This window comes from Argiope bruennichi, chromosome 7, assembly GCF_947563725.1.
Source record: "Argiope bruennichi chromosome 7, qqArgBrue1.1, whole genome shotgun sequence".
Classification (NCBI taxonomy): Eukaryota; Metazoa; Arthropoda; class Arachnida; order Araneae; family Araneidae; genus Argiope; species Argiope bruennichi.
The window spans coordinates 54876660-54901551 of record NC_079157.1 but is presented as its reverse complement, the minus strand read 5'-3'; the positions used below and the strand labels follow the sequence as shown (position 1 = coordinate 54901551).

The 24892-nt window shown below is 25.5% G+C and overlaps 2 protein-coding genes across 4 annotated transcripts in view; one reads left to right on the top strand and one right to left on the bottom strand.

Annotated features, from left to right (window-relative positions):
- Positions 1-250: 250 nt before the first annotated feature.
- Positions 251-19489, bottom strand: LOC129976086 (zinc finger protein 330 homolog). Of its 2 annotated transcripts, none has more exons than XM_056089464.1 (11): positions 19416-19489; positions 15471-15610; positions 14118-14137; positions 13946-14016; positions 13173-13252; positions 10976-11102; positions 8349-8453; positions 6711-6757; positions 3269-3386; positions 2835-2927; positions 251-493 (listed from the first exon to the last, which is right to left on the bottom strand). In XM_056089464.1, the coding sequence occupies exons 2-11, from the start codon at positions 15588-15590 to the stop codon at positions 330-332; spliced, it is 945 nt and encodes a 314-aa protein (XP_055945439.1). In that variant the 5' UTR covers positions 15591-15610; positions 19416-19489; the 3' UTR covers positions 251-329. The 2 variants fall into 2 exon arrangements, with proteins under 2 accessions (XP_055945439.1, XP_055945438.1); XM_056089463.1 differs by lacking the exon at positions 19416-19489 and adding an exon at positions 18894-19050.
- Positions 19490-19543: 54 nt separating this feature from the next.
- LOC129976084 (rho GTPase-activating protein 26-like) overlaps positions 19544-24892 on the top strand; it is a 258723-nt gene continuing 253374 nt past the window's right edge. For both annotated transcript variants that reach the window (XM_056089459.1, XM_056089458.1), the window contains exon 1: positions 19544-19901. In XM_056089459.1, coding sequence (XP_055945434.1) covers positions 19748-19901 — 154 coding nt within the window. In that variant the 5' untranslated portion in view covers positions 19544-19747. The remainder of the gene's footprint in view (positions 19902-24892) is intronic.

The following is a 24892-nucleotide window of genomic DNA, read 5'->3' as shown; positions in this document are numbered from 1 at the left end:
TTACTTTTGTTGTAATAAGTAGTTCATCAAAGTTGGTTGATATTACTAAATTTAAGCTATTAATATGGTGGGTGTCAAATATAGGTGGCTAGTCATACGCATAACATATTTATAACAATGCCTTTATCTCTAATCAAATAATCAGAAAATGTAACCTTACTATTTTCTTATCAAAATATTGTAAATGTCTGTCTATCAATTTACATATTATCCTTACAGAAGTGTATTGAATAAATTTTCTGAATCAATCATGCAAAAAATAAATATTTAATTTGAATTTATGCATTTAAGTAAATGCATTTTTAAATTAACAATTAAATGACAAGAATTCATGTATTTTCTTTTTTCTCTGATTTATCTTTCACTTCTTCTTCCTCCTCCTCCTCCTCTTCATCTTCATCCTCCTCTTCTTCATCGTCGTCATCATCATCCTCATCTGATTCATTAGAGTAATTGTCATAATCTGCTTCATTATTATAATCACCATAACCACCTGTGCAATGCATGAATTAATATTAGAAAAATCATGAATTAACTATCAATTTTCATTAAACACACAAAAAATGATAGATATTTAATTTCAAAATAATTATTTAAAAATGCATAAATATTTTATAATAATAATCTCTCTTTATATATATGTACATCAAATAACTCTTAACATCAAATTTTAATTTTTGCAATTACATAGGGGAATTTTAGAATATCTTATATAAATGTGAAAGTTAGTAGAAAGTATTGAATAAGCTTTTATTATTGTAATCTATTAATTATGGAATAATTTTAGCAAAAATGTCGTGTTGGTATTTTCAAAACTTCTGTCATAAATTGTTATTCACTGTGCTCATCCTTAAATAAATATTAGTTGAGATGTACTAAAGTAAACAAGATACCTTACAAAAAAGATGCCTATTTATAAAGTGTCATCTAATTATGGCACAATTGCTGATCTCTAAATTGTTAGAAACAGGCATATACTTCTAATCGGAAAAAAAAAAAAAAAAAAAAAAAATGGTCGATAATGTAAAGAATTATATTTTATGTTTTTTATGTTATATGAAATACCAAATGAACAGCTGAGAAAATTATGAAATCTAAATTTATAAAAGTTGTCCTTCTTACCCCCCCCCCCCCCACACACAAAAACGGAACAAACAATTTGCTGCTTGAAAATGCAACCAGATATATACTACTAATATTCCACTAAATGATATATACAATTGTATGCAGACATTTTAGACTTTGAGGAGATTGAAAATAATAAGTGAAATTTTGTTACAGCGCTCATAACGAAAAAAACTGTAATTAGCAAAACATTTTTCTTACTTCATTTGTAAGCACGAAATGCTTAATGTTTTTATCTGCATAATTAGGTATACATGCTTGCAATATATATTCTGATTTAAAGAATGGATAAAATGCATAAAAAATTAAACTTCATAATTTTTTCAGCACTTCATCCATTAGCTAAAATATAATCCTTTGTAATAGTTAGAGAACTTTCTCTATTGGAAGATATGTTTTTTTCTAAACAGTTTAGAAATCAGTTACAGGGCCATGATTATAACGGATACCTAGGATTTACAGTAAATAGGTAGAATGTAAGGCTGCATACCATTAATGTAAAAGAATAATTCCATATAATCATATGATTGGATGCCATGAGAATTATCATCGATTCAAAAGTAAGAATTGTGAATTTTAATCAGTTTTGAATACCAACACTTAACCTTATTAGTATCTGATATCATCTTACATCACATCAACCTGTATTTCTAATCATTCATTCTATAAATTTTAACAAAATTTGATTGTTTTGGTTCTCTCTGATTGCCTTATATTTTGAGTAAATAATTTAAGAATCAACTAGTGTTTTAGATATTAAGTTTTAAAATTACATTAAATATTTTTCAAAATCTTGAAAACTGAAAGAAAAAAAAATTTCATTACAATGCCAAAGCAATAAGGAAAACGATAAATTTCATTAATAATCAGTAAACACAAGAATTAAAATTATTTTAAAATGTTCAATAAGTTTGTGCACAATGAATCACTATGAATATAACATTCCGTATTTCAACTTATTTTTTCAACAATTTTTTCCTCCACAATGATGAGTTTTTGTATTTAAAGAAAATTATACTGAGTGCATAATAAAAGCTTAAAGTATTGAGTGCTTTTTTTTTTTTTGCATTAACAAATCTTACTATAATTTAACTTAAGGTACAAAAGTAATAATTAAAAATAAAGCAAGTTCAGCACTGTTTTCTAACTTGAAAACATGGTGGTTTTGAGTTTTGAAAAATATTATTCATAAAAATTTAAATTAATTAACTGAAAATGTTATATTAAAATTTTATCAGATGACAGATGATTTTCTAAATGATATTTAATATAGAACAGATAATAAGCTCAGATGACTATTTTCACTTTACATGCAAAATAAATAACATTTGAAATTATGGGGAAGAGTTGTTTGATGTAAAACATTTTGAACACAAATTTTTCTTTTCATAAACAGTTAATTTTTACTAAATTCCAAATCTCAGTAAATCATTTACCTATTCTGTGATGCATTAGCATTGATTGTGTGATTTTGAGTGAAAATTATTGTTAAAAGTTCTTTCTGTTTCTAAAACGACATGACATTACCTCTTATAGACATAAGATTAAATTACAGATAATGGATATTTTATTTTCAAAACTAATAAAAAGCCAAATTTGCAAATGGAAGCAATTATGAATGGAAATTAAATTTTCCCTATTAGTTATTCAGATACAATGTCAGTAATATCAAAACATGAGATTTTAATAAATGTAATTATTCTACTTACCTGAATAGCCAGAATATCCACAAGCCCCTTCATCATCACTATAACCATCTTCTCTGCCCCCAGTACCTTGACGGCCATAATCATGCTTACGAACTGCAAATAAAATTTTTTAATTAATCAATCCTCAACAAATTGAATGAGATAGCTAAAAAATTATCTAAAATATGAACAATTTCCTCCAGATTATGAAATTTTTTTTCTTAATTTGTAAGATTATTTAATATTTGGATGCCATATAAACAAAATTAAGCTTTAATCATTAAGTTGAATTCATGCCAACATATACCTGTGGTATTTAAAAAAAAAAAATCGCTTTTTTTGTAAATGTATGAAATAAAATATATATATCTATGTGTTGATATACAATCCTGAACAGATGGTTATCAATAACAGGAAATAAGTAATATCAAAATTGATTATGAAAACATACTTACTAGACATACTAAGATCTTTTGTTTGCTGTGTATCATAATTACATTTTGGACAAGGAATAGGTTGATTTCTTTCATACTTAAAGCCTTTTCTTTTCACATGGTCTTCACAATAACAAGTCTAGCAAAAAATAAAAACAAATGTTAGTTGTAGATAATTCTGGCATATACAGTTGTAAAACATAGGTGCATAAAGAGATGTAACAATAACAGGGACAGAGCCATAATGTCAATAATACCCTTACCAAGAGAAATTTTATATTAAAAAAATTAAATTCTGTTAATGACATTTATATTTATTTTTCAAACAAGTTATCATTTATCTGAAATAAAGTTTATTTCTAATTAAGTGAAAAACGCAACACCAAACCTAAAAAAATTATGGGCTTATTTCCTAAACAATAATAAATACAGATTTTTGTAATAAAAATATAATGTGAATTAAATAATTTGTTAGTAAACATTTTACATAAATTATATTTCATATTGTCATTTTATGCTTTGCATGGCATTAAAATAATTTCAAATATCATATGCTTTTTTTTGACTAACAGGATTAAACAAGAATACATAACATACTTGCAAGTATCAAATTGCAAGTATATGTTCTTTATTCTTATAAACATTTCCATCAAATAAAAAGTACTGAATGGAAATGTTTTTTATTTGATTAAAGTGTATAAAACAACTTTAATTATTGAGAAAATGTTCAAACATAATTAGAAAAATAAAATAGTTGAGGCAAAGAGAAACAAAGAAAAATGTGTATGAAGGGAAGGGAGGGGGGCTCCCATTAACAATTTTTGGCCTGGTGTCTCCAAATTTCAAGTACTATATTCTTGTATAATCCTCATATATTATATTCTTTCTCTACTGTTTATTACAACTTTTAGAAAATAGAAATCTTAGATATCTTTAAAACAGCTACATATGCACAAGGAATTTTTATCCCTTCGCTCATGGTATGGGAATCAAAGAAAAAGCAATTTTTAGAGTGCGTGTTGGCAGGAATTAAATAAAAATGTTGGATTTGGATCAGAAAATAAAAGAAAATATTAGAATAAAGGAACATGGACTAATTTAACGCTAGGTTTACCAAGGGATCATTTTGACTTCTCTGTGAAAACTTTTCGCTTATTTTCAAGAAAATTATTGCTGCATTTTATGAGAATATTTTAATTAATTTTTACTTACATTTATAAGACATATAATTGCAAATATTACCCTTTTCTTTTTTAAATGTATATAGAAGAAATTTATATAGTGTACCTACTTTTACCGAAGATGTCATTTTGACCATTCAAATAAATATTGTTGAGAATACACACATTTATATTTAAATATGTAATGGCTTGATAGGAGCACATAGAGATATAGGTATAAATATAGAAATAAGTATGTGTTAATAAAATGTGTGTAAGCAAGAAGCCAAAATTCAGTCACATAAAAGCTATTATATGTTATGTGGGATAATAAGATATGAGAGTCAATGTTTTGTTAGAAGACGATGGTAGAAGAATAGATGGTCTTGAAGACTTGGATTAGGAAATAAGCATTTATTTTAGTAAATAAACACAGAGGAACTGCCTTTTCTTCACACCACACCTCAACAAATATATTGGAAATATAAAAGTTTTTTCTACTTTAACTTCATAATAGATAGGTCAATTTACATTTTTTCTAATTAAACACAAAATTTTAATTAAATACCAAAGGGGTCATTTTGACCCCTTTGGTATTCCCCTTCAGTATTTGGTATTGGTCTATATCCAATTCATGGTAAATCTAGTGTTAAGATAAAAAAAAAAAATAATTAGGATTTAGATTAAATTAAATGATATCATAACACAAAATATATATAAAAAAAGAGAAAATAAGACCACCTTAATAATTAAAAAAAAATGCCCATTTCACTATCAGAACTATCAAAAAGGTATGATTACAAGCACTATAATCTATGGAGGAAGGAATGAAAACAGAGAACAGTACAATTCAATATTCACTAAATTCAGAAGCAGATTCATGATATTCCAAAAGAAAAAGACTAATTTTAGATTCTTTTTTTTTGGGGGGGGGATTTCAGATTTTCTTGATTCTTTCTGAAGAAGTTAGAAGAGGAAAAGAGGAAGAGGGACCCTCCCCTTATCAAACAAATGTATATCATTAGCTCCCAATTAAGCATTAACAAGACAGGGGTACTGGTATCAGATACCTATTTTTCATGTTGTGCATAGAGATATAGTAAATAATTCTCCCATGGCAAACTAAATACTTAAGAATATAACAAGTTGCCATTTGCACATTATTTTTTTCTAAATACTTAAATGTATTTATGCTAAAAATTGATAAACACAGTTTAGTTGGATAATGTAGCTTCAAAGTTAAAAGTGAAAAACTTGAAAATGAAAATTTCATCTCTTTTTATTTTTCTTATTGGTTGTAAATATTTATAAATTTCATTCAACTCTCTTTCTTTAACATTTTACTTAATTTATAGGAATCATTCCTTAACTAAAGCAGTTATTCAATCCAACTTTTTAAAAAAAAGATTTATGTGGTTCAGTAGCTGAAGTTTGAATTCATTTGATTATATGGCTTTAATTCGAATTCATTAATGTCAGCTATTACATTGACTTTATTTTAAGCAACCTGCACAGTTTTTATTTCAGCACTATAACTGAATTATTACTTTATTTTAGAGGTTGCAACCAGCTGGGTGATTGAATGAGGTTGAATTATTGTTCATTATTGAATTAGCAAGGATTTAAAAAAGTAATAAACAATGACAAAGTAAACAAGTTCTAAATTTGTGAGAAATATACATTTTTTTAAAAAAGATGCAAGTTTTACATAGATATAGGTTTATTGCAAAAATTTAGTATAAAAAAGATTCAAATTTGGATTACTGTATTTATCCAAACTTATTGCAGCATTAAAAAAATTACATGATCAGATGAATTAATTATTAATTCTTTGAATGTAAATTTGAGTAGAGGAAAATATGCAACATTGAAAAGATCAAACAATGTTAAAGATATAATCGCAATCATTTTTTTCCACAGAAAAAATAATAATTAGCAGTTGATAACTGGAAAAAAATAGCATATACCAGTCCATTTTATTTTATAAAAATAAAAATTCCACATGGTAAAATAAAAAGAAATTCTGTTCATCATTTAAAACATTCCCGTAATATTAAAGGTATAAGTTAATTACTTAACTAGATATAAATATCATTAAATATTTATAAAATATACAGTCCAGAGTAAAAAGCTGACTATTTTAATTGGTCAAATGTATATGAAGATTTTTTCTTCTTCATTATATGCAATATATAAAGAGAATAACATTTTGAAAGAGAATGTACATATTTTTAGTACACAGCTGATAAAATAACAACTAATAAAAACTTAAATAAGAAGTCAGAGCACAGAGAAGAATTTACCTTACATCGTAAACATGAATACTGCCCAAGCCTATTACATGACTGACCTAAAAATTATTAAATAAAAATTAATGAACATGAAGCTTATATTATGCACCCAAAATGTACTTAGAGATTAATAAATATTTCCTAATTTACAAGAAATTGATTTTTTTCTAAAGAAAAATAAACAACTGTTCCATTTCTAAAAGATATGCAAAAAGTATATTATGACTTCATAGGGATATTGAAGAAATTTTAATTAAAAAAAAATACTTACAAATAAATTACAAGCATTTAAATTGTAGCAATGGCATTAAATATTGGAAAAAGCAAAATAATTTCATCGTAAAAAAAAAAAAAAAAGGATTAATGCTTGATTGAAGAATTGGGTAGCTAAAAAAGGTTTTAAGACCTTGATTTAATGTTATTTATTCAATTTACTACTGTGCACACACGCATGCATGCACACACACACACACAGAGTGAGAGAGAGACAGACAATGAAATAGCTAATACCAGGTAGTAAAAAGATTTCTGCTATAGAAGGAAAAAAAAAAAAAAAAAAAATTGCAAGACATTCTTGAACACTTCTTAACAAATTACATATAACACTAAATGAAGCTTTAAAACCTAATTTTCAACATATAGAAACCTTTTATTTTGTTCTGTACTAAAACTGTCCAATGAACTCTGAAATATAGATTAAAAAAAAAAACACTTCATAAATATCCAAATTTTCAATACCATAGCAAGTAGCTGAGTAGTAAGGCAGCCATAATGATTAAAATTTTTATAGTCAGGGTCAATTAAAATAAGAATGATAAAAGATATTTAGTGTGCAATTATGTTCAAGTAAATAGTATATATTATGATCTTAATACATTTAAAAGTAATTAACACATTAGAGCAGAGACTAATTTTAAACAATAACATTCAAAAAGGTGTAAAATAAGATTTTACACTTCATATGAAAATAATTTAATATAATTAATTCCATTGTTCAGATATAACCCAAGTTTGGGGAGGAGGGGGGGGGTAGTTAAAAAAATAATGATTGTCCTAAACAGAAACAATAGGAAGTAAAATAAGCATGATTAATTGAACATTGAAATGAATAAATTTATGCAAAAATGCTTCAAGAAGTAAAGTTATTATAAAATTATAACATAAAAGAAAACTAATCAATCCCATAAGCAATAAAATCTGATCCTGAAAATATTGAAATTCAAAAAAGTGTGTCATATTTGCTTTTTCCAGTTTTTTCCAGTATATATACATATATGTATGTAATTTTGCAATTAACGTCAATCATTGCAGAGTTGTTATATCAAGATGAGACAAGAATATAATAATTTTGAAAGATCCATTACAATAGAAAAAGTGCTCATTAATAATTAAAAGCAAAGAAGTAATTTTTTAAAGCAGAATCATACAAGATAATTGCCAAAATTAACACAGATAACACAATTTTTGGATTTTAAACAAAAATAAATTTACTATACAACACAGATAAATGGTGAAATAAATAAATGAAATATTAATTTGTTACTTCAATCTAAATATTGTACATAAGTCTTTTTACAGAAGTTTCAAATGTAAAAAAAATATTTAATGAAGCAACTTGGGGTAGTAAATAATAAAACTTTCTAGACTCACATTTTAGTGTTTCAGATTCTAAAAACTGACAGCTAGCTTGGTGTTCAAACTGGTCATCTTCGCAAAGGAATGAATCACAGAAAGAGCACTTAAAAACACGGCCTCCTATAAAATAATGAGAAAAAGAAAATAATAAGCCAATAATGCAGAACTTAGTTGGGATGTGCAATCAATAACTACAGTAATTAAAAAAATTTTGCAAGAGGAGTTTTCTCTAAATCTTATAACATCAACATATATAATGCTTTACTTTAGACATTACTTTTTCATTAACTAAACAACAGTTTTTCTGAAGCGCATATATATTCTTCAAAATATAGATATATTTGTTAAATTAACATAAAAATTTTAAAATATACAACATTCTTCAATAAAAATACAAATGTTTATAAATTGAAAAAAATAATGGCAATCTTGTACCTAGATGTGTAGGCTATAGCACAGAATTTGTCAAATGAAAAATGTCTGTGGATATCAAAATTTGATAATAATGTTATTACATACATAATAAGTAAAATAAGGACCTTATACAGTCACATAAATACAAAACCCAGCCTAAGCATCACTGGTGGTTACGGATTGCAATACCGGACCAAAATTTCAATACCGGTATTCGGTATTTTTTAAATCTTAATACCGGTATTAGAAATTTTAGAAAAAGAAAGAAAACACAGGTGTTTCTTTGTTTTATTTGACAGTTTTGTTAGAGAGTGTAAATATCACAAAAAATAATTTGTAATTTATAAATTATAACAGTATATAATCACAAAAAAGTAAAGAAATAGTTTATTTATTTAAATCACAAAGAAAGTGTAAATATCACTATTCAGTCTGTGATACTATTACAAATTTTTGAAATGTAATCTTAAAAAACATAATCATCAATTTTACAGGCATTAAGCCTGAAAAGTAATTTTGTGTAAAAATTACCAGCTGTCGAAAACGCTCTTTCGACATCTACGCTAGTTGGTGGTACTGTTAGCAATGCGCGATATACTTTTCCCAAGTATTTACCTCTAAATCCCTCATCTTCAAACAAATCGATTTCTCGTCGGATGGTTTTGGATATAGCTGATTTCTGTATTGTATTTTGGTTCGTTGAATTTTTTTTTTATTTATCGCTAATTCTAATTTTTGTTCAAGAGACAATTCCATTTCACTATCGACAGTAGTGACAACATAATTTTCGATAATTGAACCGAATTCTTCTGAATGTGGATAGGTTTGTGGGTAAAAAATTTTAAGAAAATTTACTCTTAACTTAATCAGATTTGAATTTGTTATTTTCTTTTCTTCTTTTTCATTTTTAAAATCATTATAATTATGTAAATACCATAAGACATTTTCTATTTCGGTATGCCTATCTTCTGTGTGATTTTTCAATGTAATATATAATTCTTCAGATAGTGATGTGTACTGTTCTTTCAGTGACTGCAACATGAAATTTATTGTTGCATTAGCTGTTAATAAATTAGAATCTCTTCGACGTCATGTCTCAATAGTCAGTTTTATTGGAAATAGAGCTGATACAGTTCTGGATATTAAGTCGAATTCACTATCTGAAAAATTAATTTACAGGTTTAAGTCGATTATTGTTTTTTGGATTGGATTTCTCAGTTTCAAAAATCGTTCCATCATTAGGAGTAAACTGTTCCAATGTGTTTTAGAATCTAATATTAACATATATTCTGTTTTATTTTCAGTTAGTATATATTTTAGTAATATATAATTTTTGCAGGGGAACGTTTAAATATTTTAACAATTTTTCGAACTTTATAAATTATAGGAAGCAATTCTTGATAGGTTAATATTTCATCCTGATTAGCAATACCTTCTTCAAGAATTACTTTCTTATTATCTTCATTGTCAATATCACTCTCACTCTTACTTGGAATCCGAAATTTCTATATCCACAGTATTTGGATTCTTCTGTTCTTTATTTTTTTTGGTATAATACATCTATTACTCCTAATTGAATTCCATGTGTATAGCACAATTGCTGATTTGCACCAATCAACTTTCCAACTTTTTTCATAATTGTTGCCCCATCAGTCGTTATGGATACAATATTTTCTTTCAGGGATAATCCATGTTTCGCTAATTTAGATTTAATTCGTCCGTTCGTAATTAATTTCGTCCGTTAGGGAGACATAAAAACAAAAACGTATACTATTTTGCTATGTTCGCGATACCTGAACATATAGTGGAGACAATTTTAAAAATTTCTAGTAAATACCGAAAAACCGGTATTTAAACTTGTGAATACCGGTATTACGAAATTGTACAAATGGCTCAAAATACCGGTATTCGGTATCCTGGTATTGCAATCCCTACTGGTGATCTGAACAATTGTTGTCATACAGTAAGAAAGAAATTGAAATTGGTGTTAAAAAGACCATCTTTGAAACAGTCATATTCATTCCCCCTCCTCCCTAAAGGAGGGGAATTTCATCATTGAATTAAAGGTGACTTGACTCCAAAACATAACTTCATCTATCTGGAAGAGTAAGGCCTGTTTATATATTAAAGTCTTTCATCTATATATTTATGATGTCACCACAGCGAGGATTATCTAGTTATATAAGTCATAACAGTTCACAATATAACTTCATTTACTTTTTCCTTACCATGATCCCAAACACCTCTTTGGCATTCAATACAAAGAGCCTCTTGAAGTGGGCAATTACATGCATGCGTGGTCAGGCATTTTCGACCATGACAAACCCAGGCTTCACAAAAATCACATATAGCACCCTATTAGAAAAGTTCAATTACACAAATTAATATGAAATTCAAATTAAGCCACAAGAAAGATTACAAGTGTAAGTTTCAGAAAAAAATTTCGTAAATATAATACATGTAAAAAATACATGCAAACTAAAACATAATATCTAATGTTAATGTAGTGCTTGAATTTTTTATACAAACAAGCTCTTTTCTACTGTAATGTCTTCTTGACCAAATTAGTGTATATAGCGGAAATTCAATAAAAGAATTCCTTCCATACTACTAATGAATAAATATAAAACTAATAAATTTTTGTAGTAAATTTTTAAGAAATGTTTCAAATCAAGATACCCTATTTGATTAAATCATTTTAGTAATGCAGAAAAAAACTAATAGATACAAATTACTTATGATTAATCAATTTATATGGCATGTTCAACTTCATTATGGTACTATATTTGCAATACCATTTCTTCCCAACAATTGCAATCTCTTGAAGTGAAGGAAGGACCTTTGAGTTAACATAATATATATCAGTAAACAAAGTTAATAAATTTGAAGTCTAATGCACAATTCCTAAGATGAATTCTATTCTTTTGCAGTGCATGAAACTTAATTTTAGTATGCATAAAATTTAAAAATAAAATTAAATGAACCAATATTTTTGTGCAGATTAGATATCAGTAAATAAAGTAAATAATTAAAAAAAATGAAAAAAATTTATAGCAGTCTTAAATTATGTGCAAATCTAAACTAAGGATTATCCCATAATAAATGTCCACAACTTTAAATAAATAAAAATGATAACAAAACTGATCTCATATTTAACATTATTTTTCACTTTAATTCACCTTGTTAATAACATGTAAAAAAGATAATAATACAAGTATTTCCTGGAGATACATGATAACATAAGAAATACATATCTTTACCTTTATATAAAATATTTCATTTGGTTTTGTTTCTTATGATAACAATTCTAAAATATATTATTGATTTAAAAACAACAACAACAAGTAAACTGAGAAATGTTTTTTTCAGCTCATTATATTTATAGCTCAGATCAATTTAAGCAATATTAAATTGGTACACTTTCTAATATAATTATTTTGTCACGTATATTCAACTTTTCATGTTGAGTGAGACTAAAATACTAATTAAAAAAAATTGTGTGCAATAGAAGTACAGCAAAACTTCACTTAACACGCATAATAACTTCTTGAATTTTATTCGCAATGCAAATTTTTTTGGAATACAAATCTATATAAATATACATGAATCTATATAAAAAAGGACAGCAAATTCCATTAAAACCAATCAAATTTGTATTAAATTAATTTATAATTTATAATGCATCTTTATATAACAATAAAGTTGTTTAATATCATTTGTCTTCAGTGATGTTTTAAAATTTGTCAAAAATGGAAAACAGCATTATTACATGATTAAGATGATCTTCGCAACATATGATTAAATAATTTCCCGTGTTTTAAGATTCTTTTTTATTTCTCTGGAAAGTTGTTGCTCCATCTATGCAATTATTACTTCTCATGTGCAAATTTCATTTTTAAGTTTTTGCTATTACACAAAAGTAACACCATGTGGTCTTTGGTAGTTCTGGATATGTTCTTAAACCAGCTCCTTGACATTGTTGCTATCCCTCTCTAGCATCATAATTTTGACCAGAGTCATGATCTTGTTGACTAAGGCTTCACAGTTATTTCTCAAACCTCTTGGAGTCACATTCAACAATGCTATTCAGGCAAAGTAGCAACCATCCAGAAATAAGGATTCTTTACTAAAAAAGTTTTCAATACAGGCTGATACTCAAAATGTAGGTCAACACTGCAAGCAATGCCACAATGCTTTCCTGTCACTCAGTCTGTGAAATTTTGCTCAGTAAGAGTAATTAATCTTTTTAAATGTTTTATTTAACTTGTTATGCAAATCATTCTTTATGGGAGAGCTCATTAAATGAGATATGCATGTAAGGCTAATATTTCAGCAATTATTTATACTCTATTTATTAAGCTGTTTTCTAAGTCTAAATAGCAAGTTTCTGAAGAATGTATCCTTTTCGGTATAGTGACTACTTACCACCATGCCTAAACCGGTAGCATACACTCCAGGATGCTTTACAACACAGTCACCTGTTTTTAACATGCATTTTGTTTTACCTATAAAGTAAATAAACACATAAATAAAAATGTTCCTATAAAGCTATATACATCATTTAATGCATTGAAAATAGTTATAATTGTTTAGAAAAAAGCAAGGAAAAAAAAATGCACCATAAAAAATATTTGTCATGTCAGAAATGATAAAGTTCAATATATATATATATATGGATGCATAAACTACACAGGCTGTTGAGAGAATCCCCCCCCCCCCCCAACAAATAAGTTGAATTTTTAGCAAGATTAAGCAATAAATGCTAATTTTAATTTTTCATTGTAAGACTGAAAGGAATTTTTAATTTTTAATACCTATAATTTCTTAAAAATTTACACACAGACACAAAAATTAAGATGACTGCAAAAAAAAAAAAGGAAGCTTTAATTGATATTTGTAAAAATAATGATTTCCTTGATATAATTGATAACAGGAAAAATAAACCCATTTCTTTTTTATAAGTAATAAAAAATAAAATATTTAAAAAATTATAAAGAACCCAAATTAGTATGATAAATTTTAAGTAAATGAAAGTGTAAGTAAATACCAGTCATTTTCAAATTAATCCAACTATTTATAATTTTTTATTTCCGTACTTTTAATAGAAAATCATATACCTAATTTTTAACATTCCTTTTTATAGAATATTTTCCCATAATTATTTATAAACTAAAAATCGGGGATGAATATCAACTTACCACATTGCCCACACATGGGTATTCTTTGAACAGCAGAACAAAAATAACAAAATGCTCGATTCTTCTGTTTCCTAATGAATAAGTTAATTAAAGAATGAGAGAAAGAAGTTATTTGAAAATGAAATACAGAAAAATAGTTAAAAAATAATGAATGAAGAAAAATAACCCATACCTATTGCACTTATCACATTCCTAGGGGGGAAAGAAAAAAAAAGTTAATTATATAAAAATATAGAAAAAAATTATGCATTTGAAGCAGATTAACAAGAATATATTTTTAAATTCTAATTTTCAATTAAATATAAATTTAATATTGTGAAAATTTAATTTGATCATACATTATTCAAAAGATAAAACAAAACATGCACATTTTAAAGCATTTTCCACAAATTCAAAATATTGACTAAAAGTTATCAATTATCCTTAATTTTTTTAAAAATCATAATTTAAATAAGTAATGAATTGTAAATGGATTTTCTTTTTCAACTCAAAGTCACAACTAAAAATTATTTAAGCAAAAAATAAAGCAATTTTTAGAACAACGTATTCAATAACATTTAAACAATGGGCTATAATTAAAAATTTTCATAAGTCTTGGTAGAAAAATGCTTCCCAGTTTTTAGAAGTGATCAATTATAAAGTCAACATTTTCTCTCAACCCTGAGTAGAGTTATTTTTATCCCTTATTAGCAATTAAACAATCACAGAGTAGGGTATACAGAGTAAAACCATCTAGTCTAATTCTTAATCTACTTTTTCTTTTATATCCCTGATTAGTCTTTTTATTTCTGAATAATCACTATTGTCATAGACCCCTTCAGAACATAGAAGCTTTTATTAAAAATCTTAAGGGATAAAATTAGTAAAAGTAAAAAAAAAAAAAACTCACATTAATAAAATTTGAAAGATATATTTCTAATTTCTTTTGTTTCACTTTTTATAATCATATTATAAATTTAACTCCAAACAGAAATGGAAACAATACTAATCCAATAACTTTACTTCAACTTATAATGAGAGTTACCAATTATTTACCATAATAATTAACTATTCAAATAAAAGACAACTTCAATGCAATTTTGAGTTTATTTCATGAATTTTATTAAAATTAGAGGTATTAGGTTTGATGAAGATGTGCCAAATATATCTATATTTATAATTAAGAAAAATGAGTGGACCAGCTTTTCCATTTAGAGATAAACAGATAGATTAAAGGTATTAAAAAACAGTAATTATATATATATATATATATATATATATATATATATATATATATATATATATATATATATATATATCAAAGCAAATATTTTAGCTTAAACATAATTCTTATTAAAAGAACATTTCTACATGAATTTTATCTAATCAATATTTAAAAATAATAATAAGTAATATTTTATTAATTATTATATAAATGTATGCTATTTAAATGGTTAAGTTTCAAATTTTATATTATTTAAAAATTAAAAATTGTCAAAAAGTAAATTAAAAATAATATATTATAATTTCTATGAGGAAAACTGACCATTGCAGCATTACATGAATGCTCTGCTAAAGGTTTTTGGTTAAATGCCGTTCGAATTTCCTTTTGCCGTAAGCGCTGTTTTTCAGCTTTCTTCCTTTGTCCAGTCTTCTTTTTAGGCATTTTGATTTTGTGCGACTAAACTATAATATAGAAAGTAAAGAATATTTGAATATATGAATTGAAATATTACAGAAATATAAAATTTTTGTGTAAACAATACAGCTTTTAAACCCAGAGATAAACAGAAACATTAAAGGTATTAAAAACAGTAATTACAAAAAAAAAAGTTATCACATTTTTTAAATAAATTTTCATTAACATTTTTTCTTTTAACTATAACGGATACATATTGAACTATAAACTATAACAGATACATAAACTATAATGAATACATATTGAATAGTTTTAGAAAAAAACTGTATAAAGGTTTCAGCTATCAATAAAAATTTCAAACTCTTGCACTAATCATTATTGTAATTTTTTAGTCTGATTATTAACATATTGTGAAATAAAAAAATAATGATTAACATATTCAAAATATAGTCCACATATATTGGTATTTAAATTGAATAAAAATTAAATATCATTTCAGGTAAAGATAAAAAGTTAAATGAAATTTAAAAGATGAGATTTAATAAAGTCTTATTCTCATTTTAAATTTGATACAAATTTGGCATTTATGAATAACACTATTTTTTTTTTATCTAAATCACTGAATTATTCATACATTCCATAACAAAAATCCAACATAAAAATTAAAATTTTGCAATTGACAGTATTTAGAGAATGGAGGAATCTAATTTTTTTTTTTGGAATATAACATTTTAAAATTGACTGCTTACTTTTAATAATATATGCATATATAAGCAGAATTTCATTTGTAAGATCTCTGATATGAGTAGATAATAAATTTAACACTTACATCATCAGCTTCGATTTGTATATAAATTACTATTAAAAGAATTGATCATAAAAATTTTTTGTGAATGATAATAACACTGCAAATGAATTTTAATAATAGTAAATTATTAGTATATATTTATGTGTTTTTATTACATTACATTATATGTGTGTGTGTGTGTGTACACACACTAGCTCCTGTATCCAGGGTTTTACCACATCTATTCATCATTCAGCAATAAAAACAAACAAAAAATTATATATACTTTTAAATTATACAATTTTTATATTCAATCCCTTATGAAGTTTTAAGACCTTAACCTTAATTAATTACGAATCTAAAGATTTCAGATAAATGACATCATTAATCTTACATTTGGTACATACATAAAGACTACTTGAAATTCATAATACATTATTGGTTGTTAGAGACTGAATTCATATTTCAATAACTATTCATAATTTCTGGATATTTGCTGGCTTTTTAAAGAGATTAAACCTTATTTTAAGATCTTAATAATACCAGGAAGAAGCATTCATATAGACATTTTAATAAAAACTGCTAAATAAAACAATTTCAAGTAATTACAAATTCAAATAATGTATAAATAACCAAAACAAAAATAAAAGTAGTAGAAGAAAGCAACTTTAACATTGATATAGGCATGAAAATGACAATTGTGACTAAACAAGTTTACACTTAAAAAAATTGCTCGACTTTTACATCAGTTACTTAAAAAAAAAAAAAAAAAACCTATATAATATTGCAATTGATGCTGTTAAAAAGCTAATATTTTCTGTATTAAGAAGGTGTAAAAATAATTCTTGTGTCATATTCCTTGAAGAAATGGTGGTAAAAAGCAAAACCTTTTTATCCCCATTTCATTCTCTTTTGAGAGGATATACATTTTTTAATATCACAGTTAATTCTTCCATATGCTGAAGAAGATAAAAACCACAATTTGATCTAATCCATAAGGAGGTTTGGAATTATATAAAGTTAAAACAAATAAATAAATAGACATTTGATTTTATATAGAGATAAAAAGGGAGGGGGAATAAAAGAAATGTTTGTATTTTTTAGCCCAATTACAATAAGAATTGTAGTATGCTTCAATAAATGTCTATATAGTTTGAAACGTTTAGAACAGACTTTTAAGAATACTGATAATAATGTTTCAAAAAGTGTATAAACTTGAAAATATAAAAACACATTCAAATGATAATAGCTTTTTAAAAGCATTTATGAATGAAGAAATATGTAGAATATACAACATCAAATAAAACAAATGCTGCTGCTAAGCTCTACAATAATTGAAAACAATGGAATTTTATTGAGCTACTATATTTTAAATTTGAAGCAGAAAAATATAACTTAGTAGCTTTGAGGATTCAAAGAATCATTGGTGGAAACCTAAATACAAGTATACTTTTCCTCTCAAGGTATGTCAAAATACATCAATTTTAACTTAATGTCAATGAATAAGATAACTGCCAAAATTACAGTGTTTGGTAATAGAATGATTTTGCACAGTGAGTATACAAAATTCTAAATTTCAAACTAAATCACTTTGAAGTTATTTTAAAAATGAAAATAACTTTTGTTTCATTCCAAATGTAATACAAGCTATAAAATTCAGAAGAAAGTAACAATCATTATGAACAAACTGAAAAAAATCACTAGCATTAAAACTTCTACAATAAGAAATAGAAGAATGATGGTTATATTATAATTATTTTCATATGCCGATAAAAGTAGCTATTAAGATAGGAATTTTAAGTCCATAATGAAAAGTCAATTAAAATAATATGTAAATGATTCTTAAAATTTCAGAAAAATTCATTAAAAGGAATGAATAGTTTATTTTGTGAGCAATTATAAATAAATATAAAGTTAATTTTTTTTCTTTTAATTATTTTTATAACATTTTTGTTCAAATTAAAGAAAAGTTATTTTTTAAAATTAAAATATGGAAAAAGTATTATCCAAGCCTGAATAATAGATATTATTCAGTTTGTCGGTTGAGATACTCAAATAAAAACAAATAATAAGCATATAAACTTTTATCAGAAACTTTCACCTATGCTTTTAAAATGTTAAGTGTAACATTGTATCTGTATGCAAATTTTAAAACAGCATACTTTCTTATCTAATAATCGTTGGAAAATTATTAGGTATATTATGGTGCTAATACTACAATAAATAGAGCTATCATTTTTTTTTATGATTGTTATTTATAAAAGTGAATTATTATCAATCAAAATAAAAGCTATTGCTCCAAAATTATATAATGATACAGATACTGAGTGTAGTAATTTCCTTATAGAAATGATTAATAAAAACCTGTTCATATAAGCATAAATGTTTAGCTCTGAAAAAAAAAAAAAGAAAAGAAAAAGCAATATGTTTCATTCTAATGAAAAATACAAATACTTTTTTTAATACTATATGCATACAAGAATTCCTGATATAAATTGAAACATTTGGCAAAATTTTTCATTTAAGTAAAAACAAATGCTTACAAGATTATTAAATGAAATGCTTAGCAGGCATATCAAGTTTCAGAAGCTAATTATAACTATAAAAAAGTTGTTTATAAAGCAAAAATCCCATTGACTTAAATGTCTCAATACACAAATGAATTTAAAAAACTAATTCGAATTTAAAATTTCTTATTTTTATATCTTGCACTAGCAAATAATTAAGATCTGCCACATCTAAAACGAATCAAAGGCATATAAAGGAAAAGAAAGAATATTACATAAACATATGGCCGAAAATAAAATTTAACGTCAAACAATAAGTGTTTTTAAGTCATGCAAAAGGAAATTTTTCAATATTTCAACAAAATTTCTCATTTTATAGGTCATAATCACTAGTACGAATTTGTTCTCATATACAGCACATATATAATGCTAAATCATTTATAACAGAACAGAAAAATTGAAATTTTAAGAAGTAACTAAAGGATTGTAAACACCACTATGAACAGCAAAGAAAACACCAAAAGAAAAAGAAATATATGAAATAAAAGTACTTAACACCTTTCAACGTGAAAATCAAAACAGTCTGCAGAACCGGAACCGGAATTGCCTACATCACATGTGCTACACCTCAGAGACATCTGCCGGTCTAAAATATTTCTTTCCGAGTTCACTAACATATTAAACATCATAGCAGGAGGAACTGTGTGTGTGCTAGTTGTCTGTGATGTGTGATGGGAAAAAAGTATTGAGTTCTGGGTTTAAAAACATGATCACAAACGGTACGATTCGATATTACATTTTGAAATGATTTCTTCTGAACTTCAAGGAATAAAGCACCTCAATTTAATGTTTGGAATTGATGTGCTGGGAGAGATAAAATCCATTTAATAATGGGATTACTACCGTTAGAATTTACGGATTGTCTAACCAACAGTCCGTATTTTCGGGAAAATCTTCACGCATATGAAAAAGAATTGGACAGAACTAGTGCTTCAATTAAAGTATTGATTAAAGAAGTTAAAGATTTGCTCTCTGCTGCCAAGCGTAAGTTACACTAAGTTCGTTTTTATTTACAGCTTTCATAATTATTTCACTTTTAAATCAATATACAATTTTTTCCCTATATTTTCCTGCATTTGCATTATGCAAAAATAAGAAACAGATTTTGCCGGATCAATCAGATTACTATAACAACGAGAAAAATCAATATTTTTGTTATTATATATAATTAGTATTATTTTAATAGTAAATATTCATTGATTATAATAAAAAAAAAAGAATATTTGGTTTATTCAGAGGTATCTAATTGCTATTTTATGAATATTTTCCATTATTAACTTCTGAAGAAAAATATAAAGTTCCTTAATTTCTTTATTGTTAAAAATGCCAAGTTCTTATATTTTTGTTTGAAACAATATTTTCAGATTTTTCAAGTACTTAAACCTTGTACTTCAAGTACCTTTTGAAAAAAATATATTTTGATTGGATTATTAAAAAAACATTTATAGTTTATTAAATTCTATAGAAAAATTTTAATATGCATCATACAATGTTTTTTGTCTTAAAAATAATTATTATGAATTGGAAAAGGGCATTCTCAAGGGAATTTAAATAACTTTATTTTGCAATACAATATTTTGAGCATTTTTTAATGATATATTAATTTTTATACTTATTGGTGTCATACAAAATTTTATATAGCTTTCATGTGGATGAAAAAAAAAGAAATTTTAGTTTGTGTTAAATTAAATTTAAATGGAACAATTTATTCTTTAAAAAAAATTATCATTATTTTTTTTTAATAATTTTTATTTATGTGTTCTAGAGTAAGAACACAATTAATTATTTCGAAAACTGTCCAGAAGAATTATTACTTTATTTAAAATGGATTATGAAGTGTTAGCTTTTTTTTATTATTTATTTATTTATTTCCAAAAAGTAAGAAATGTGAATTTGAAATTAGTGCATATAAAAGACCTTTTTCAGTTATTTCTTTTGGAAATTAAAATTGATAATACATTAAATTTGGAATCCAATTGATATTTAATCATATTCTGGGTAACAACAAATCTCCAATAATAATAAGAGAATTAATAAAATTTAGTGTATCAGTTTTTATAACTAATTATTTTACAGCTTGTTTTAATGAAAGATAAATAGATTTTTCAAGATTTGAACAATTATGTAGTAAATAAATAATTTTTGAAACTTTCCTAGCACTTGCATAAAATTAAATAATTTGCATTTTGTTATATTTCTATATTGTATATGAGTATTAAATTGAATTAAAAAAAGGTTTTAGTTAAGTTAAATTATGTTAGCATTTCATATTAAAAGATAAATGAAAATTATTTTGAGACAAAGATTTCACAATTTTGAATTATGTTGAGGTAATTGAAACAATACCTGAGAGGCACCCTCATCTTCAAACTTTCACATTTTGTTAGCAGGAGAGGAGAAGAATAAAAGCAGAAATAGCATAAATTTAATTTTATACATTTATAATAGTTATAATTTTTGATAATTGCAAAATTAACATTTGATATAAAATATATTATTTAAAAAATTAGATTCACTGTAATTTATGATAAAAATATTCAAATTTGCTTGTTATGAACTCTGTTTTAAATTTTTTTTCTTTTCTTTTGGTTCATTCTTTTAAAATTTTTACTAGATTCAACTTATAAATTAAAAGTATTGCTTCAGCAAAGCATTTTTGTTTATTGAATAAATATTGGAATTTTTGTACATTATCCAAAAAATTAACATTTCTAGAATCATAATTTATTATTTCTTAAAAAATGATAAAAAAAATTATATTCTTTCAGATATTGATAGTTTTGAAAAATTAATTTTTGGAATGCTCTTATATGCTTTTTTTTTATACATCTTTCTAGTGGCAATACATTTTATATTTTTATTATTTGTTTTTTCTGTTCAAGCATTTACGATATCTTTTAAATGATTTGCGTAAAAGTTTTATTTTAGAATCAAATATATAACAAGTTTGAGAAATCTAGGTAGTTGAAGTTAGTTTCTTAAACAAGATTTATATTTAAGCAAATTGCTATTGGAAAATGTGAATAAATTATTTCTCACATTCTAAAACCAAAATGTGAGATATCTTTTCATCATTATATTTTTTCAAGATATTGATGAGAATTGAATTGAATTAAATGGAATTTGAATCTGAATAAAATGGATCTTTCTTATATTCCATTTATATTATATTCATTTATCAATCGGACTAGACGGAAATAAATAAATGGAATCTTTTCCACCTCTATATTACAAATAAGATATCCAAATATTCAAAAAAAAAAAAAAAAAAAAAAATTCACTTCTTTTGAAAATAAATGTATATTTTTTTTATTAATATTATTTTCAATTTACCAAAGTGTCAATTGTTATCAATTTTTCAAATTTATCAGTTAAAAAATATTTATCGATCTCTGCTTATCAGGATTGAGTGAATTGATGTATTATTCTTTATTCGTATATTTTGTTATTATCGTTTTTCTTTTTTTCCTGATTTTATCAATTGCATTTAATTAGAATTCCTATAAATTTTATCTCCCATATAGACACGCCCGTGCTAGCGCCTGAAATTTTAAATTCTTAATGTTAGTATCAATGCTTTTTTAAATATCTGATCGATTGAAACGTTTTTATGTTACTATCTTGCAAAAAATTGTATGTAAATGTCTTTACATATTATAACAGTAACGTAACGTCATAATTTTTCACCATCATTTGATTTGAAGATCAGGCAGTTTAATGATTTCATAACTTTGTATGCTTTATAAAGTTATTTAAACTCTGTAATGAAATATTATTATCAATGATATCAACACAGAAATAATAAGAACTAAATATTAATTAGTTTTATCTATTCTATGTAATACGTAATATGAATCGAAATTCTCCAGTTAATCTACTATTTCCTGCTCGTGAAGTAACGGTTGTATCATTAAAATTCTTGGAGCTTTAAAAATATTTTTTCTCCCGCTCCCCGTCGAGGCATTGCATCACATTTTTTTTACCCGAAATCGAATGATGTCACGGTATTTGAAGTGAAAGGAATAAATCCATTTCCAATGAGTTGAGCGTGTTCGGTTATTGATTAATAAAATAAAGTGCTTTTGTGAAGCTGTTCACGAGAGAACGTCGCCTCGTTAAAAAAAGTAATTTTCTCTTCCAGTGCTGTTCGCTTTTTATTACACCAAAAGAGAGACATACCGAATAGTAGAAAACTGCGAAATCGCATCTTCATTTGAGTTGGAACTCCCACCAACATCCATCCTCTTTCTGGGTATTTTTGTAGACACTTTTGGGGGCAAAAAAGTCGTTTTATTCCTACCTTCCATCTCGTTGCTATTTTTGAGACCGCTTGCCAGTATCAACACAATTGAAAAAGTAAAGCTATGGTTTTGATGTAACGTGAAATTCGCTTTGTTCAATAATTTAACAACAATTGAAAAAACAGAATTAAGAAAAAGCAATTTTTTAAGCAAATATTATCTATTTATCATATATTATTCGAGAAAAACTGTTTTGTATGAGTTCGATTTTTTCTCCCGGTATACCACTTATTGTTTATTAGAATTTAAATTAAGAAAAATTTATTAGATTTTAAATGGATAGAAAAAAGATTAATCAGGACTTTTTTGGGGTTATCAATCTTTTTGACTAATAGAATTAAGCTAAAAAGTCTTGTTGCTACTAAAACTTTTTCCATCACTATTCCCCCCCCCTCGAATTATTAATAAGTTTCAAAATATCGCATCCGCTAAAAATTTTTTTTATTACTAAACAAATTGGAATCATTATTAATGAAAAATCAAATATTAAGAAATTATCAAAAAGTATGCAACTTTATGTTAAAAATTTTTTTTTTTGTTAACTGGAAATATCTAGACAAAATCAATTTTTTTTACATGATATTTATTTTTTTAAATTTCTCATTCTTAAATTTCTCTATGATAATTTTATATTTATTTGTAGAGTAAGTAAATTATTATATTAAATTATATCGAACTTTAATGTTCCATAAAATCATTGTGGTCTTAATTGTTTGTAGTATTGATTCATTTTTTTTTTCCACACACAATAAAAAGCTGATTAATTCATTTGCTGTTACTGACAGCAAGTGACATTCGCGTCAAAATTCACGAACACACGTGAATTGCAAACCTGTTGAGTCAGCTAACAAGTGTGTGTTCCAACGATTGTATGCAGTATTACAAAGAATGGGGGAGGAGAATTAAAGATCAAAGCTTGACAAAAAGGGAGGAAAAAAGGCAACTTATGGATTAGATTTTTTTACGCACGCCCTACATTTATACGATACACATTAGCAAATAAAATGAATCCCTGAAAAAGAAACGTTGCTTCAGTAATTAAAATGAATGACAACTTAAGTTGTTGAAACAATATTCGTAATTTCTATCATTTTTTTTTTCTCTCTCTCCCAAATTTATCCATAAGTTTGTCGACATAATTTAACGTCAGCTGTTCACCCGAGTTAAGTTTCGAATGATAAATGCTCAACGAATGTGTGCAGCATCACCAGAAAAAGGGAAAAGGGCAAACGACCAGCGCTTTACTGTAAAAATAAAATTTTTCAACAACATTTTAGAAACTTAGTTGAACTGATGTTTAAAAATATTTATGAAAATGGTGAAAAATGTGTGTTATGAAATATCTTATAAATACGTGTTTAATCTTATAAATAATGAGCCCTCTCATTACGAAATCTGTAAAAACTTGACATTCTCATTGTTTCCTTATTTAAAATGGAGTTTGTAATGAACGATATTTGTAGAATTCTGTTCCATATTGGAATCTGAATTTCTTTAAATATCTGTACATATGAGCATGAGAATCTGTCGTGTTTTTGATGCTAATACTTGTTTCTTAGTTGGAAAAAAAGTTATAGCTTTCGTGGGGCTCTCATCATCTGGCCTTCGTTCAGAATCACGAAATTTGCCCCTAATGGCTTTTGCGTAGATTATCTAATAAATCAATTCGCCAAA